General features: G+C 36.0%; 5 protein-coding genes across 7 annotated transcripts in view; 1 reads left to right on the top strand and 4 right to left on the bottom strand.

Moving 5' to 3' along the window:
- Window positions 1-991, bottom strand: part of LOC9316093 (protein CMSS1) — a 2,475-nt gene extending 1,484 nt beyond the window's left edge. Inside the window, exons 1-3 of one of the 2 annotated variants that reach the window (XM_021026990.1) lie at window positions 622-991; window positions 259-454; window positions 114-186 (exon numbers count right to left, since the gene is read on the bottom strand). In XM_021026990.1, coding sequence (XP_020882649.1) covers window positions 114-186; window positions 259-454; window positions 622-922 — 570 coding nt within the window. In that variant the 5' untranslated portion in view covers window positions 923-991. The remainder of the gene's footprint in view (window positions 1-113; window positions 187-258; window positions 455-621) is intronic. The other variant, XM_002879980.2, reaches the window with a different exon arrangement.
- A 5,995-nt stretch (window positions 992-6,986) lies between these two features.
- On the bottom strand, window positions 6,987-8,059 carry LOC9316091 (3-isopropylmalate dehydratase small subunit 1). The gene has a single exon (XM_002879978.2). The coding sequence runs from the start codon at window positions 8,023-8,025 to the stop codon at window positions 7,258-7,260; it is 768 nt and encodes a 255-aa protein (XP_002880024.1). The 5' UTR covers window positions 8,026-8,059; the 3' UTR covers window positions 6,987-7,257.
- Window positions 8,060-8,333: 274 nt separating this feature from the next.
- Window positions 8,334-9,834, bottom strand: LOC9316090 (3-isopropylmalate dehydratase small subunit 3). The gene is made up of 2 exons (XM_021029735.1): window positions 9,027-9,834; window positions 8,334-8,547 (listed from the first exon to the last, which is right to left on the bottom strand). Exon 1 carries the CDS (start codon window positions 9,793-9,795, stop codon window positions 9,040-9,042), a length of 756 nt encoding a protein of 251 aa, XP_020885394.1. The 5' UTR covers window positions 9,796-9,834; the 3' UTR covers window positions 8,334-8,547; window positions 9,027-9,039.
- A 150-nt stretch (window positions 9,835-9,984) lies between these two features.
- Window positions 9,985-13,276, bottom strand: LOC9317953 (prolyl 4-hydroxylase 1). Of its 2 annotated transcripts, XM_002879976.2 has the most exons (12): window positions 12,885-13,276; window positions 12,666-12,713; window positions 12,336-12,392; window positions 12,129-12,181; window positions 11,790-11,855; window positions 11,427-11,501; window positions 11,163-11,237; window positions 11,001-11,071; window positions 10,856-10,907; window positions 10,520-10,609; window positions 10,334-10,426; window positions 9,985-10,253 (listed from the first exon to the last, which is right to left on the bottom strand). In XM_002879976.2, the coding sequence occupies exons 1-12, from the start codon at window positions 12,946-12,948 to the stop codon at window positions 10,146-10,148; spliced, it is 852 nt and encodes a 283-aa protein (XP_002880022.1). In that variant the 5' UTR covers window positions 12,949-13,276; the 3' UTR covers window positions 9,985-10,145. The 2 variants fall into 2 exon arrangements, with proteins under 2 accessions (XP_002880022.1, XP_020885393.1); XM_021029734.1 differs by lacking the exons at window positions 9,985-10,253; window positions 10,334-10,426; window positions 10,520-10,609 and having other exon boundaries at window positions 10,852-10,912; window positions 12,885-13,133.
- A 427-nt stretch (window positions 13,277-13,703) lies between these two features.
- On the top strand, window positions 13,704-17,791 carry LOC9316089 (signal peptide peptidase-like 3). The gene is made up of 14 exons (XM_002881840.2): window positions 13,704-13,954; window positions 14,078-14,236; window positions 14,336-14,447; window positions 14,539-14,658; window positions 14,781-14,935; window positions 15,215-15,394; window positions 15,491-15,525; window positions 15,611-15,767; window positions 15,967-16,020; window positions 16,095-16,187; window positions 16,567-16,709; window positions 16,889-16,959; window positions 17,167-17,250; window positions 17,345-17,791. The coding sequence occupies exons 1-14, from the start codon at window positions 13,802-13,804 to the stop codon at window positions 17,452-17,454; spliced, it is 1,626 nt and encodes a 541-aa protein (XP_002881886.1). The 5' UTR covers window positions 13,704-13,801; the 3' UTR covers window positions 17,455-17,791.
- Window positions 17,792-18,436: the final 645 nt, after the last annotated feature.

Raw genomic sequence — 18,436 nt, 5'->3', positions numbered from 1 at the left:
ATGCATTCCACACAAGAGAACCAAAACAAGATTCAATACAGAAAAGCTCACATGGCAATTTCAATTTGTGAATCTTTCTCTATAGACAAATCTATGTAAGAATAGAAAACTACCTGTTCCTCGACCTTCAAATGCTTTGAGAACAACTTCACTGCTGGACAATGCTTAGTCAATGAATGCAAACCCCTACAGACATAAAACAGGATTAATCTAAGCACCTCTTTATTCAAATAAGCAATAACAAATATACAATGATACCTTAGAAGTTCCAAAGATCTCAGAGCAGAGGAACTAATAACAAGAACAGATGGGTTTCCAGGTTCAACATTCCGTTCAAGGGTCTCTCCTTCACAAAGAGTCTCTCTCCATGAAGACCCACAAGAAAGCTTTATATGCTCTCCCAAGTTGCTTACATCTTGATCCAATCTTTGAGATAACTCAACTATACACGTATCTGCAATCAATCAAGAAAAATCTACAATCTATCAGAACTTGGGAAATTTTGTGCATTGACAAGTCGAATCAATAATCAAAGCTCGCATTTTTGGGATCTCTAAACCCATAAGATAATCTTAAACAGAAGCTTATAGAGACCGATCTAGAATAAAACAAAGGACGAACCTTTAATGGGTTCGAGCTCTAAAGAAGAAACCTTGATACCAATGGCGGATTCAAGCTGATTCAAGAAGTAGCTAAGCTGCTCAGAGGCCGATACCGGTTCCGAATACAGTTGCTCGTCATCTTCGTTCTCGGTTTTCTGGTCGTTTCTTATACTCTTCTCAATGGTCTTATCAAAGGTGGGAGCTTTCGACTTCTTAGTCTTTTTAGACTTCTTCTTCAGATCTTTCTTCGGACCATGTGATGGTCTTCGATTTCTTTTAGGGTTTTTAACGGCGGAGGGTTTTACCTCTGTGGTTGCCATGTTTTTTCAGAGTATACAGACAATGGAGAAAAAGAGCGGCGTTATAAATAAAGTAATAAGAGTCGCAAATTTAGGTTTAGCGATGTTTGTTTCCTTTTGTTTTTTTTAAATCGCTTAACGGTTCTTTTATACCGGCCAAAATTCCAATAACCAAACCAAATTGGTTTTTTATAATCGTTATTTATACCGGCCAAATTTCCAATATCCAAACCAAATTGGTTAGTAGAGTAAGAAAAATATGCCATGTATGTACAATGAGATTTGCCCAACAAAAAAAAAAAAGTATGTATAATGAGAAAACTACCAACGGAATTATTTTACACTTATTACAAATCGAATAGTGAAATATTAATTTTGGCTTTTTTCCACCAAACTGATTCACCAAGAGAAAAAAAGATTTGTGTTTATATCATAAGGATTTAGGGAAAGAGCGTTGGTTTGAGATAACTCTCTAAATTAGTACTATCCAGTATCCAGAACGACGACATATGAGACATATTTATACTCAAATATTGATTATACTAGCTAAACTGGATACATTTATATTTTAATCTGAATTATTATTTTTGTTTACATTTTTCAAGATTTTTTATGTATACATGTTTAGTTACAACTCCTTAAGATATAAAAATAATATTTTATTTATAGTTATTTTAAAATAAACTATATCGATATGTTAAAATAATAATATGAAATACAAACTTTTAATGCAAGAACAATTGACAATAAAATAAAAACAAAAACATATGGAGTATATGTATACTGTTAGGTAGATTAACTCCATTTGTGTCCATCATCTCGAAAGTACTATAAGCGCAAAATCATCTATTAAAGAAGTTCATGATTTTTATATTCCGTACCAATTGATATTGAAGAGTTCATGTGCATTACATTATGTTTAAAAAGGCACAATACCTTTAAAAAAAAATGAAGTTCAGGCTAACAAATATATATATATATATATATATATATATATGTGCATACATTTATTATTGAAATATAGACCATATAACCCCATCAGTCGCTAAATTTCTTTTAAGGGATCAACATCTTGTACCGCATAGCATTTTCATATTAATGTTAAAAGCAGTTAAACGTTACATCTGTATATTATTAAGTCCTTATTAAATTTAGATGTGCATAAATACATCTATGGTTAAAATTTTCCTACCAAATTGTTTTTCATTGGAGTATATCATTTAGCTTTTTGGATGAGCTTTTTGTTTTTTTAAATTGCTTTTGTACAAATAGAGTGCAATACTTGAATAGCATGTCTTGTCTTTTTCTTTTTCAATCGTTCAATTGTTTTGGGTTAGATGTTTGTTCTGATTGCATCCACCACTCACCATTTGGGAATAAGTGCTATATAAACTTTTCACCTCATCGCAAATTATCAATTTTTTTATATCAAATTATCATTTCAGTATACCTAGGTCACTTGAAGAGTCCCAAAATTTTGTACGAATTTTGACGGCTGCAGAATCCCATTCGAGGCATCATGAGGTAATCTCTCTTATTCTTTTCAACGTCATATTTTTTTCCGACGATCATAGCTGGATCCTAAAATTGATTTGAAGTTCCATATAAAATTTCAAGATTGACTTGAAGTTCGTAATAGTAAGCAGATTCAACAACCCCAATAACATTCAAGCAGCTTACTCTTTCATCAAGTTGGCAAAACTTCTTTCCCAAGAACGTTCTATGAAGAATTTGTTCGCGCAGTTTAAGCAAGATAAACAAGATCCTAAAATTGACTTGAAGAGTTTCATATTAAGGTGTTCAAGAAGCTTACTCTATCAGCAGGTTGGCGAAACTTCCGCCCCAGAAACGTTCCCTAAAGAATCTATTAGCGCACTGCTTTCCTTCCCATAAATCCAAAGCACCGGTGACTATTCCAAGGATAAAAACAACCGGATGCTTTGCTCTGAGACTCATTCTCCTCAACTTGAAGCCTGGAGTCTCAGGCAAAGCATCCTTTGTTGTTGCAGCATAGTAAGTGTAGCTCAATGTACCCAGCAACCACAACGTACAGAGAAATACAATGTACAAGCAACATGAATGGAAGGAAGATCTCATTGCTCGTGTCTTAGATTCTTGGCGACTGCGTTTCTTCATCTGAGTGCAATTCGGTTTCCCCTTCCGAGACATGACAAACCCTAGATCTTAATAATTTTTTTTTTTTTGTTCGTGGAATAATATTTGACCACCTTTTAACTTTTATGCAATTTTTTAACCAAAAAAATTAACATAAGGGGTTATTATCAATTTGGGACTTTGTTCGGCTCAGACTTTCAATTTGAGAATTTATTACCAAGCCTTTCAATTTGGGTATTTATGGGCTAAGGAAAAAGACATTTTTATCCATGTCCGTAATTCGTTTCTTCTCCGACGAGACCACTCGATTTCCGACAACAATCATCACTCGTAGTGCTCCGTTGAATCCATCACCGTCATCACTTTCAACGCCATCAACACCATCTCCTTCTTCTCCTCCAATTTCTTCCGTCACTAACACCGATCTCCTCCGATGAACTCATTCAATTGATTTTGTTTTGAATAAAAGAAGCTAAACCCTAAGGGAATCATGTCTAGTAAACCCAAGAGCTCTCATCATAGAGACTGATCGAATCAAAACTTCCAATTTATTATCAAATATAAACCAAAACTGAAAAATCCAAAACACAAAACCTCTCCGCTACCAACACCACTCCAATCCAGTTAGTTCAAATTGATTGCGTTTTGAATAAAAGAATTTAAACCCTAAGAGGATTGTATCTAATTCACCCAAGGGCTCCAATTGAAAACATCAACCGAATCAAAATTTTCAATTCTATCTTTAAATCTAAACAAAATTGGGCATCAGATCTTATCATCTCATCACCGTCACCACCATCTCGTTCACCATCATTCTCATCGGATCTCAACATCTTCACCACCATCTCCTTTACCGGATTTCATCATCACCACCATCTCTTTTCGTCATATCGTCCACAGAAAAGAAAAAAAAAAATACAGTATATATACAGTATATATACTGTATTTTTTTTTTTCTTCAGCTATTGGTAAGGTAATAACGTCATTTCATCATACTGTGAAATGCTTAAAACCACAAAGTTCTATAAACGCACCTAAATTGATAATTATTGCTGGAATAAATGCCAATCCCATAATTGATTCATTAACATAAACGGGATTTAAAAAAAATTAAAAAGCTGAGATTCGAACTTTCAACCACTTAATTTTAACGATATTTGTTACCACTGAACCACGAACTTATTACATGCCAATACTAGTCTAACCCTTTATATACTTCAATTGAGTTTGTAGGATTTAATAAAGCGCAAAACAATAAAATAAAAATTGAATAAACCAAAGATTCAAACCTGTGAACTCTTTGCATACTTAATCTAGCCATTACTACTGCACCATAGACATCTTCGTTCTTCGATACGAGGTTGTCTAACTTCTTATTAATAAATCGTCGGATTTAATAAACGACGTCGTTCCAGTTGGGGAAATCATCAAATCTAAGGATTTTTTTTTTTGGATTTAATAAAGCGCAAAACAGAAATTAGAATAGATGTTAATCGAGTTTTATTATAATACAAAATAGAATTAAAACATTGGAGTTTCGAAATAGTTCTAACATAAATCACGATTTTCGTAAGTTCATATATATAGTAGTGTGACTAATAAATTTTGCTAAATCGCAAACATATCAAATTATGTAAAAAAATATTGGAAAAATTTAGAAATAAAGGATCTTTAAAATTAGATTTGTCTATCTATATTTTTTTATTATTAAATTGTCACTTAGGATAAAATTACCCTTAAAAATAGATATACCAAATTTTAGAAAGTTTTATAAAGAAAAAATCAGAAGAACATATTGACAATGACAAGTAATGATGAAAAAGAGTTCAAGAAGAAAATTTGTGATTTCGTCAAACCTTAGTAGTTTTTGAGATAGTTGAAATTTATTCTAAAATGTTTAGAAAACGTGTTATAACTTTTGTTTAAATTCTAAAAAATGTAGATAATATATTCTACACATTATACATGTTCTACGCATTTTAGAATTGACATATGTTCTAAAAATTTTAGTATTTTTGAAGGTAATCAGTCAGTGTCTGCTCAAAACAGGTTGTTAATTGAGAACCTGCTGCTTGCGACGGAACTAGTTAAGGATTACCACAAGAACTCAATATCGAGCCGTTGTGCAATCAACATAAACATTTCAAAAGCATTTGACTCGGTTCAATGGTTCTTTCTTAGAAATGTTCTCGCAACCATGGAGTTTCCATCGGCCTTTGTACATTGGACTATGCTTTGCGTTACAACGGCCTCATTCTCGGTCCAAGTTAATGGGGAATTGGCTGGTTATTTCAATAGTTCTCGGGGGTTGAGTTAGGGATGTTCTCTATCTCCTTATCTCTTTGTGGTTGGTATGAATGTGCTCTCAAAACTGTTAGATAAGGCGGCAGGACTGCGTAAGTTTGGTTACCACCCAAGATGTAAGAACATAGGCTTAACTCATCGTAGTTTTGCGGATGACCTTATGGTTCTATCTGACGGAAAAATAAGGTCTGAAGGTATTGTGGAGGTTTTTGCTTAATGTTCGGGTCTGAAAATCAGTATGGAAAAATCCACAGTCTATCTTGCGGGAATGTCACACACATCTCACCAAGAGATAGTCGATCAATTTCCTTTTACAATGGTCAATCTTTCGGTGAGGTATTTGGGACTGCCTCTAGTCACCAAAAGACTATCATTTACAGATTATCTCCTACTCATTGAACAAATAATGAAGAAACTAGGATCTTGATCGTCGCGGTTCTTATCTTATGCTGGGAGATTAAACTCAATTAGTTCGGTTCTTTGGAGTATATGTAAATTCTGGATGGGAGCTTTTCGTCTTCCTCGAGAATGCATAAGGGATATTGATAAGTTGTGTTCTGCGTTCTTATGGTCAGGAGGGGAACTAAAAACAACCAAAGCAAAAAAAGCGTGGGAGAACATTTGTAAACCGAAACAAGAGGGGGGTCTTGGCTTACGATCTCTTAAAGAAGCCAATGATGTATGTTGTTTGAAACTGATATGGCGCATTGCCTCTCATGGAGACTCACTGTGGCTTAAATGGGTAAAAACGTTTCTGCTTAAACAAGTGTCTTTCTGGGCGGTTAAGGAAACCACATGCCTTGGATCATGGATGTTGAAAAAAATGCTCCAATACTGGGATGCCGCGAAGCTTCTTTGTAAGGTTGAAATAAAAAACGGTGATCGGACCTCGTTTTGGTGTGATATGAGCCGGCTATAGACATTGCAGATGATCGTGGAGTAATTGATATGGGATAAGTAAATACGCAACAGTTTCGGAAGCCTCAACAAATCGTAGAAGGAGAAGGCATTGTGTGGACTCGATAAACCTGATGGAAGAGATGCTGACATTGGAATGGAACAATCGAAAACATGAAGACGACCGTGTCCTTTAGAAAGGAAAAAAAAATGTGTGTTTCGGACAACTTTCTCTACCAAAGATACTTGGAATCACATACGCACAACTTCGAACAAGGTTGCATTTGAACTTATGGAACTAGGTCTTAAAATTAGCAAAATTGAATATTTGATATTTGAACTTTCCTTTGAACTTATGGAACGATGGCTGTTGCATTTCGCAAATCAATATTTGAACTTATGGAACGATGGTTGTTGCATTCACGAATAATAGAAGTTTTTATGATATAAGCTTAAGTCATATTATATTGGACACGAAACTAACAGTGCCAACCATAAAATTATACTAGTACATGTATATATTATATATATATATAATATGTATTTGTTACATATTTAAGACGAAGAGAATATGATGCCGTAAACTTCAAAGTGCATAAACTCTTATTAATGTTGGTTCAGGTGGCCGCAAACATGGACATGTAGTTTTGATTATTATTTTTAATTGTAATTTTCATTATTAATATTGTAATTGAGGGGATATTAGGTTTTCAATAATTATAAACCTTAGTTCACCAATCAAGACTAAATAAAGTATAGATGGAACAAATCACAATAAAAGTACCCTTTATTTCCAATTTCCCCAAAAATATTTATTCAAACGCAATCATAGTTGTTTTAATTTAAGTAAACAATCACCATATTCACATATCTTGGAACATGTTGGTCTATTTGGCTTTTGATTTCTTATTCTTTAGGTAACAACAACACTAAATCAAACAAACGGATAAGTTAAGAAAATAGAGAACTCTAAAACACACATATTCATCAAATATAAAGAGTTATGCATACAACAACACCATCATGGTTGTGGAAGAGGATTAAGCTAATGATGGAATCATTCCCATCATCCTCGCGTAAGCAAAAATCCCACCAGCATCAATAACCGGTCCAGCATCACCGATCGACTTCAGCTTATAGTTTTTCCCGGTTGTGTGATTAGTTAATAAACCACCACTATCACTCAGCTCGATCGTCACAGTGTCTCCTGTCTTACACTCCTCACAGACTCTAACCTCTGACTCGAGCGGAAACACCTCTCCTGTAGCCACTGAGTTACGGAAAAAGATCCTTGCGTAGGATTCAGCAACTATGGCTTTAGCTCCAGCTGCTCCTAGGCAGACTGGAGCGTGTTCACGTGACGATCCACAACCAAAGTTTTCTCCACCGATTATGATTGAGTACTTTGATCTGTTCTCTCCTGGCTCAACGAACCGTGTTTTGTGGAAGTCTGGGAGACCAGAGAGAGCGTGAGCAGCGATCTCATCACGTTCTTGCTGGTTTGATGGGAAGGTGCAAGCGGCTCCTGCTGGGATGATCTGGTCGGTGTCTATGTTGTCTTTCAAGACATAGCAGAGACCGTGGAAGGTAGTGTTGGCTAAGGCTTCGTTAGAGTCGGATTCTGCGGCTGCAGCACGTGGGATGATGGTCGCGGAGGATGTGCCACGTGAAGTGAGGGAGATAGAGGAGGGGATGAAGGAAGTGGAACCACTGAATATTAGGAAAGGAGATCTGAAGGTAGCCGAGGAAGAAGTTTTGGTCAACGAAGAAGGTAAGGCTTGCGGCAATGTAGGAAGAGAAGACGCCATTGTTTCTTTACTCTCTTGAGTTAGTGTGAAATGTTTACGATGAAAACAATATAAAAGGAGAAAATGTTTATACCCTTCTATTTACGAAAGTGCCATTTAGAATTCCAAACGTGCGTTTTGATACTCTTGGGTAGGTTACGGTGAAACAAAGGCTCTAGAAACGGATGCCTAAAAAGAAGATTTTATATTTCTCTATACTTTATGACAAAAGTGTGTTAGAACATTGCCATGTGTGACAAAAACAGAGCTCTTGTTATGTTCTTATGACCGGAAGATTAAATTAGTGGAAGAAATGAGAGAAAACGTCGTTTCAAATAAACTATGCATGCATTTTTAGCAGCTGAAACATCCAAATGTAGACAAGCAAAACCGAAACTGAAGACTAAGCCAATCATCAATAGTCATATATATTCATAAAACATAGAGTAGGTTCATAAGCTTTTTGGAAACATTACATATTCTTATTGTTCTTTTTATTGGATCAAGATCCTTCAAGAGACTCTCATGCACTTGCATTGACACCTGCAAAACAAAATAAAAGAAACAAGAATGATGTTTTGTTCTACTATTGGACAATCAAGTTTAATGGATATGAGCATGAAAAAGATCAGCCAACAACATAACTTTCACACAAGTTCAATACACCCTCCTAACAACTACAACCTAGACATGTTCAAATTTTTCGTATCTAATTGAACAAATGGAAAGATAAAAGAACTGGTAACCTAAGTCTTAAGTAAAGAGAAAGAATAAACTTTGAAACACTTGATAACCAGTCATTATCAATCTCACACTAAATCCACACTTTTTAAACAAGACGGAACTAGATTCCCTACTACTGTGTTCTCTTACTCTAATCAGAACCATTGAGAACAAGAAGAGGAAAAAACTCTGTTTTGCATCATTCAATTCAATGTCAAGCTTCCTATATTACTCCACAAATTCGATCTCATTCCAAATCTATAAGCAATCCTCATCCTCACTAAGTTACAAAATCATACCTAAAAGGTAAAATCAAGCAGCAGCAGATGGAATCATTCCAGCTTTCCTAGCATAAGCAAATATACCACCAGCATCAATAACTGGTCCAGCATCACCAATCGGCTTAAGCTTATACTCTTTCCCCGTCGTATGATTGATCAGAATACTATCACCTTCCCTCAACTCAACCGTCGCAACATCACCAGTTTTACACTCATCACAAACCCTAACCTCCGAATCCAACGGATAAACCTCACCTGTAGCCACAGAGTTCCTGAAAAAGATTCTAGCATAAGATTGAGCCACCACTGCTTTAGCTCCGGCTGCTCCTAAACAAACCGGAGCATGTTCACGTGACGATCCACATCCGAAGTTTTCGCCGCCGATGATGATTGAGTACTTCGTCTTCATCTCTCCTGGCTGGACGAATCGTTCCTTGTAAGAAGCTGGAAGACCAACTAGAGCGTAGGAACCGAGTTTCTCGTATTCTTCTGGATTCGAAGGGACGAGAGTGAGAAACTCTGCGGGAATGATTTGGTCAGTGTCGATGTTGTCACCGACGACATAGCAGAGTCCATGGAAGGTTTTTCTCTCTTGTGGCTCGGCGGCGGAGCGTGTGACGAACGATGAGGATGCTTCTCGTGAAACGAGGGGTTTGAAATTGGAAGCGACGGAGGTGGAATTGAATCTGAGAAATGGAGATCGGAAGGTGGCGAAGGAGGGAGATTTGTTCGGAGAAGCTAGGGTTCGTGACAATGTAGGGTTTGCTGATTGCAGAGAAGCCGCCATTGTTTTTCTTTGCTGAGGTCAAGATAGAAGCGAGTCAACGAAACCGCGATTATAAATAGGACTCTGTTCTTATTTACCAAAATGCCACTCTCCTTCGTTATTTCAGTGAAATCATTTTCATTTTTTTTGTAACAGTAATTTTTTTATATGTCAGTTTATGCTACAGTAATTTAGGATTTATTGGAGTGGTTGAAATGTAAAACACCATTATATTGATTTATGTATGTAAATAATAAATTCTAAAATTAAAGGGTCAAAAAGAGAGTAAATCAAAACTCTGAGATTCTATGACATTGTTTCAATATATGTCCCTGTGGTTCCTTTTTGTTTTTTTATAAAGGTTAAGTTCTTCAAGAAGTAGCTTTTTGCCTCATCCATTTAGTAGCAGACCATTTTTCTCCAGACAGAACTTCACATCCTCCATGTATGCTCCTTGGATCTGACTGTCCGTCGAGTCCCTGAATAACACAAGAAGTAAATGAACTCAAAGTAGTCCCAATGATTCATGTTTGAGTATAGAGAGATTGAAGAAACAAACCATGCTCCAGAAGAGAACTGCGTCTCCTTTGGTGGGTTTAACAGAGATGCCTTTCATGATTTTGCCACCACAGGTGCAATCACCATCACCAGCCTGCATTTCAAATAGAGAGGAAGAGAGATATTACACCATTGGTTTATTTTATCTTTTTTGAAGATTTGCATGAACTCAGAGAATATATTATACCAAAGGGAAATAAGTTTCTCCTCCTTCGACGTCATCAGTTAGATACATAAGCATAGTTGCTACGCGCTGACCACCACGCTTCAGATTGAACTGTTTGGAAAACATAAGAAAAGAAACGAGGAAAATGATGAACACACAAGATAAACATAGTTTCCAGACTAAATGTTCTAAGATGATGAAAAAGGAGAAGATTAAGTACAGATCCAACTCAACATTATTGACCAAACCAAAAGTTAAACACTGTAGCCCACTCTTTTTACATTTTTTGATCAGAGCTAGAGCTTCCTCCACCAATCCACTAATGATACAAATATGAAAACAGAACCGAAGACTTACAGTGTCAGCAAAGTAATCGTGATGTGGTTTGTAAAACTGCTTCGGCTCATATCTGCACTGCAGCAGATTTTGATTCATCAAATCAAGAAAAAGGCTTTGTTTGCTTTCATTTTTAAAAATAGTAAGGTTGTAGTTGTGCACGCACCTTAGAACTTGAATAAGTTCTCCATTTTCCGCTGGTACTTGAGAGAAGACTGCAATTCGCTTTTCAATTGCCTAATAATAGCAAAAGAAAAGGAATAAAATTTACAAAAATGTTAAGTTGATCAAGTGGCACACCTTTAAAAGTTATTAGAGAGTGACCTACCTGTATTATTGGATTACTTCTTTCTACATGAGTTAGAAACATTCCAGAGCTTGTCCTCACATCACTTTTAACTCCCTAAGCAAAAAGAAAATTATCAGATAATAAGAAAATATGGAAGGGAATATAGATGACTTTGAAGGCATGAGAGCATTTCTATTCGTGTCCAATGTTTGATTGAAACAATATAACAATCTAAGGCAGAGAGTGGAGGTAATAGAAATTTTACTTATTCTACAGAACTAAAAGGAAGGTATTGTCCAGTACCTTTCCGGTTTTTACATCAACAACAGTGGAAACTTGAAGGCGAGGCCGGGCGATTGCTTTTAGATATTCACATTCCTGCAAATATACAAATCAGGAGAAACAAAAAAAATATTTAGTGGCAAGACAAAAAAACTCCCAAAAGCTCTTTTGCTAATTCTTATGATAATGCCTAGAACTGAGCCTAAGATTTTGCTTTTCTTTCAAATCTTAGCTTATCCTTGCTCGAATAAAGATGATATGAACAAGTTTTATCTCTACTTTAAGGCCTAACATCAGCAAGAACAGACTATTCTACAATCAGCTAACTCATTGCTACAAAGCTAACTCAATGAACTCGAATTTATTAATGGGGCGTGTATATACCTCCGGACTTAGAAAGTCATGAAGCACAATAATTCGAGGGGACCAACTGACTACTTCAGGCTTGACCTGCACTAAAGAAAACAAACATTAGGTGGAAGCACACAAAACGGACCTCGATTTTACAGAAGCAAAACAAAAACGATACATGTGAATGTAAATTCTCTTATTTTCACAAAGGGATAGTATATTTACGCAATGTGCCAGTACAAACTATTTGAAAGTTTTTCTTTCTTCTCATTCTACCATTTCTTTTAACTGTAGAGATATACAAATGAAATTTTGGGCGACCATTGGCCCTGAGAAAGAACAACAATTGGAAAATGGATACGATAGACTTACATTGCCAATCCGTAACAATTCTGCATCTTTGTCATTTGCCCACCGGGAAACATCTGAAAATAAACGAGTGTTGACATTATCGATTCTACAAATGAAAAACTCTCCAGGAAGAGTCTTGTCGTAAAGCCAAAAGTCAAATAGTAAGAATGAAACTATAATGTTAACCTATACGCAAGCATAATTTCGACTAGAAAGGATCACACCAACCTCGTAGATAGCGGGTGTTCTGGCCTCGAAGCCCTCTTAGAGACGGAAATCCAGGTCCTGAATAAGAAGGAGAAAGAATATAGAAATCAAAAGGAAACCACAACAACAAAACAAGCAATAGAAAATCCAAAAGGGATCTTCTCTACTGTAGTAAGCATAATAAACAATAATCAAAGACCCTGATCTATTCTTACAAATTCATTGACATTGTAATGAAATGTCCTCTTAATCCCTAACACAAGAGCTCACATTACTATATTTGTGCAATTCTATCACCAAACACACATCTAGAGATATAAATGAAGAAAATAAGAAAGAAAGAGGAGTTACCGTACGAATCTTCCAATCTATTTATAAAGGCCAATTGTAACAAGGAAGCTGCAGATTCCAGGAAAAAAAAGAAAAGAGAAACACAATCTCCATGAGTTTACCAAAGAGCCGTTTCAATTTCTCATAGAGTCAATTTGGCCGAGAGAAAACATAAAAATATAAACTTTGAAGACCAAATTAAAAATCCAATGTAGGCGACTATAAATAGAGAGAGGGTACCGATGACCATTCCGACAGTGACAAATGTCAAGAGACCGAAGACGATCTTCATGGCAGGAGCCATGTCTAGCTGATCTCGATCTCCGACAAAAAGAAAAATTAAAAAGAAAAACTTGGGAGAGATAGAGAGAGATGAGTAACAGTTGTTGTTGTTGCAGAAGGAAGAAAAAGAGAGGAGCTTGAGAGAGATTTTGGTGGAGAAAAACGTCAGAGGAGTTTCTTTGAGAGATCTTCTCTTCTCTTTACAAAGTAAATAAAGGCCTTTTCTTTCCTCCTTCCCTTCTTTTTATTTATTTATTATTATTTTCTTTCTTTTTCTTATTTTTGAATATCCATTTTATTTTAGTCATGGACTCTTTTTACTTGATTTTTTGGAAAAATATTCATCTTGTCAAAGTAAATTAAGGTATTATAGAAACCAAACAGATATAAAAAAAATTGTTTTAAAGTAGCTCAAAAAGAACTTAAAAAGAAAGAATTAAAAAAAAAAAATTGTAAATTTCATGTAGTTTTATCTTTATTAACAAGGTGTTTCTCCCAACTGTTCAACTGTTCTAGACAAGTCAAAATACATCGTGGGGATCTGAAATCTGCTCAAAATACTTTTGAAGTATTTTTTCGTATCAACATACGTAAATCGACATATTGATCTACTATATATCTTTTAATTAATTGAGCAAAAGAATTGGCACCCAAACAAAAAGAAAAAAAAGTAACGCATCAAAACAACAACAAAGAAACAAAAAAGCTGTCGTAAAAAAATCAGCAAACTTAACATTTAAAGAATTATTAAATTAATAATCGAAAATATCCCATAATGTCGACCGTCCGATATATCCCATAAGATTTTAACTGCAACTCTTTGTCTCTTCTTCTTCTTCTTCACCTTCTCTCCGATTTGCTCCGTCGATTGCGTCATGTCGTCGTTTGATCCGCCGAATCACCGATACTCTTCCCTAGTATTGATTCTTCTTCTGCTTGGTTTCTCGGTAGCGGCGGCCGAGGATGTATCATCGTGGACCGAGGATTCCAGCCTCGAGTCTCCTGGCTGTACCAATAAGTTTCAAATGGTAATTCAATTTCTTGTGTTTACTTCGTATTCAATCATCCTCTGGTTCAGTGGAGTTGATTCATCTAGTTCTCTCTCTCTTGTTAATGAGATTCTAAATTTGGTTGAAATGCTCTTCATATAGGTAAAGGTCTTAAATTGGGTTGATGGGGTTGAAGGAGACTATCTTACTGGCCTAACTGCTCAATTTGGAGCAGCCTTGCCTTCTGATGCTGATCAAAGTCTTCGATTTCCTGCTGCTTTTGTAGATCCTTTGGACTCTTGTTCCAATCTCTCTTCCAGGGTCAGTTTCTCTTTTCTTCCTTTTATAATGAAGTCAATGGCTTCCTCAGATTCATGTAATTTGCAAGATGAGTTTTTTTTTTGACATTATTTGTTCCAGTTAGATGGACGTATTGCCTTGTCGATCCGTGGCAATTGTGCTTTCACAGAGAAGGCAAAACATGCTGAGGCAGCTGGTGCTTCTGCTCTCTTGGTTATTAATGACAAAGAAGGTTTGGTTTGTTCAATACCGTTTTGGATTGATATTTTTTCGTGTTTCTTAGCTTTGGATCATCTAATTTAGTCATCATCTGTTGTTATCAGATCTTGATGAGATGGGATGTATGGAAAAGGACACATCTCTAAATGTGAGCATACCTGTCTTAATGATCTCCAAGTCAAGCGGGGATGCTCTCAACAAGTCTATGGTAGACAATAAGAGTGGTGAGCCGTTGTAATTTTGCACTTGAGTTTTTCTCTTGTTGGTCCTCTATCTCTAACAATATGAACCATCTGGTGTTCGTATAAATCTCTTCTAGGCTAAGTCCAGTTTCTTTATGATGCAGTTGAGCTTTTGTTGTATGCTCCAAAGCGTCCTGTTGTGGACCTCACAGCTGGATTGTTATTGCTCATGGCTGTGGGAACTGTTGTCGTTGCATCACTGTGGTCAGAGCTTACAGATCCTGACCAAGCTAATGAATCTTACAGCATATTAGCAAAGGTTAACATCTTTCAAGTCTCTGTTTGGTGTACTCCATTTGTAGCTATACCAGAAAATTGAGGTTAAGCACTTTTGCGTGCTATGGTATGGTATCTACAAATAACTGCCTTTAATATCCTATACACTTAGTGTATATTTCCAAGATACTTAGCATAGCAGCCTCTTTGTTATTCTGGGGACTTGGTGATCAAATCTCCAGTTTATGTAGCTGTTATGATGCTGAATTACGGATATGTCTTTTCAAAGAAAGTAGGTTGAATTAAACTTCATTTTTTCCAGGAATTTCCTAGTGCTGGGACCAGAAAAGATGACCCAGAGAAGGAAATCCTTGATATAAGTGTCACTGGTGCTGTATTTTTTATTGTAACAGCCTCCATATTTCTGCTACTCCTTTTCTACTTCATGTCATCATGGTTTGTATGGGTGCTCACCATATTTTTCTGCATTGGCGGCATGCAGGTAATTTCATTAACATCCGGCGGTTTTGAACCTGTGTAGAATTTAGATTAAATGTATATGTGCTTTTTCCGTCAATTTAATGGCTGTTGTTTTCAGGGTATGCATAACATCATTATGGCAGTTATATTGAGGTATTCTGAAATATTCCTGATTATTTCACTTCTCTCTTTTTCCGCTCAACATCTCTTAACTAATATATGTTTGATCCGCCTGCAGAAAATGCAGACATCTGGGTCGGAAATCTGTGAAGCTCCCTTTGCTTGGAACAATGTCAGTGTTGTCGCTTTTGGTGAATATTGTTTGTTTGGCGTTTGCTGTTTTCTGGTTTATAGAACGGCACACATCGTATTCTTGGGTTGGCCAAGACATTTTGGTAACTCCCGTAGCTCTCTTTTCTTCATCTCAATGCATCTAGAAGTCATTTCCTCTCATTATTTCTCTTATCACCGCTTCTGCTTTCTTTGTTAACTGAGTTTCATATTCCCCCCTTTCCATAAAGGAAGAGGTCACGTCCAGAAGTTTTGGTTCCTTGGCTGCACTAAGTGAAATATTTGCTGTCATCTTGTTGACAGGGCATATGTTTGATGATCACTGCCTTGCAAGTGGTTCGATTACCTAACATCAAGGTAGTTTATCTAGTTTGTTTTGTAGTGAATTATGATTGTTTTCTGTTATATGCTGATAGTGGTCTGTAATCCAGGTTGCTTCTGTACTTCTTTGTTGCGCGTTTGTCTATGACATTTTCTGGGTCTTCATATCACCATTGATATTTCACGAGAGTGTTATGATTGTGGTGAGTTTCTCTTACAAAGTCCATAATTTATCATTTCTTTAGCTACACTCAATTTATCCAGGTTAAGCTTAGAATTGTGCTAGTTATGTGATTTCAGTTTCGTTTCTGCAATTCTGACAAAAAAATGTGCTTCATATGTCTGATATATTAAGGATTGGAAGGTTTGTTTTGTGGCACATAAATTCGTTATGGTCCATCACATTACATCATTACAAAAGTTGTAGGGCTGTAGTATCTTTGTCGTTTTGTCCACAGCTTACACAAGTATCTTTATAACTCAATAACTTATCAATTAGTAGTTGATTTGTGATAATTGAGTAATTCAAGAGCCCAGATAAGCTCAACTAGTACATTCTTATTTGAGATCCCTTCTTTGTAGGTTGCCCAAGGAGACAGCAGCAGCGGAGAGTCCATTCCGATGCTACTAAGGATTCCTCGGTTCTTTGATCCTTGGGGTGGTTATGACATGATTGGTTTTGGGGACATCCTCTTTCCCGGTTTGCTCATTTCCTTTGCTTCCAGGTACTTTTAGTCAGTGATATTCTTAGAGCTTCAAAGAACAAACTTGGAATTCCATCTTTGCCCATGTTTTCTCCAGAATGTCTTAAATCTCTCAACCCATACATCATTGATTCTTTCTCAACGATTCTCTCATCCAATCCTCCCATACGATTAATACTTGCTCTACTCGTTGATCTCAGATATGACAAGATAAAAAAGAGGGTAATATCAAATGGGTACTTCCTCTGGTTGACTATCGGCTATGGAATAGGTAAGTGTCCACGCATTACTAACTCTGTGAACATAAATGGCCTTACATGGCTTATACAACTGAGTGAATGATCTCAACTCTATTATTTTTTCCGAGAAGAAAGTAACATAACTTGACTTGCTAATCGAGATGGCTTCTCACATTCACAGACTCACAGTCTTGAAACTTAACAGAAACATTAATGTTTCTTCCTGTTCTGTTTTGTAGGTCTGTTACTGACATATGTAGGTCTGTATCTTATGGACGGACATGGCCAGCCTGCGCTATTATACGTCGTACCCTGCACACTCGGTAAAACCAGAAGCTTAAGTTTCCTTTCCTCCATCTGTTTTCGAACACTCCTCTCCATCGTTCTCAAACAAAACCTAATGTTTTTTCTCTCTAGGTTTGGCCGTCATACTGGGGTTGGTAAGAGGAGAGCTTAAAGAACTATGGAATCACGGTAGTGAAGAATCAGAGTCTCACACAACGGAGGATCCAATGCCTGTGGCATAATGACATGATTCAACAATCTAATGATGTGTTATCAATCAAACCAGTAGCTTTTCCCCAAAACATCGAGCATAGCTTAAGCAGATTTCATATTTGAAAGATACACAAAAGCTGATGTAAGTTCTCTGCAAAGCCAAAGTTAATCGGATGCCAAAAGACATATCGGAAAGTGTAATATATCGTATTTTTTTCTTGTTTTGGGGGAGAAGAAAGAAAGGTTTTGTAGTAAGACTCGTGACATGTTTGTACAGAGTCTATAATAACCTTCTCTTGAATTGACTCACATTAACCATCAATTTGTAGTATTTCAAGTATTATGATGCAAATTCCCTTTTGTTAATTCTTTGCCTTTTTTTGGATAAAAATAAGTCTCTGAAAATTCCATAAAACTTTAAAGTTTGTCCCATATTATTCCACTGTGGAATGAAATTCTGTCGAAAACGAATGCACGAATCAATAGTTGATGTGAAATATGTGGAATTGACCAACCTGTCTATTTACGTACACGTGTATAATAATTGCCAAAGTAGGACAATCGTATGAAATATAAGTATGACCAACTGCATAAATAAAGACGTGTAGATAATCCTTCCAACGGAAATTGTGATTAGCAAGAAAACATGTAATCAGAGTTTTGTAATTTCTGTTAATAATGTTGTTGTGAGGCTGTGAGCTACCATTTGAATTCAATCCGACATAAATCATTAAGAGTTTGAGTTACAAAAAAAAAGGAGTTACATATTTTTCCTACAAAAGCCTTTAACCTACCTATATTATGTCAAGTATTTTTAAGACTTATCCAAAGTAACTCGTGTTTAAAAACAAATCATTTCATTAAAAGATTCATAATTCCATAAATATATTTAGAATTTTACTAGCTATATATATCATATATTTTCTCAAAAACATTAACAACCATATATGTATGTATAAGCTATATATAAATACAAAAGGTATATTTTATGATAGTTCTAATTTCACTATA

Source organism: Arabidopsis lyrata, assembly GCF_000004255.2.
Source record: "Arabidopsis lyrata subsp. lyrata unplaced genomic scaffold ARALYscaffold_4, whole genome shotgun sequence".
NCBI classification, from domain to species: Eukaryota; Viridiplantae; Streptophyta; class Magnoliopsida; order Brassicales; family Brassicaceae; genus Arabidopsis; species Arabidopsis lyrata.
Note: the sequence above shows the minus strand (reverse complement) of the source record. Positions and strands in the feature narration are given on the sequence as shown.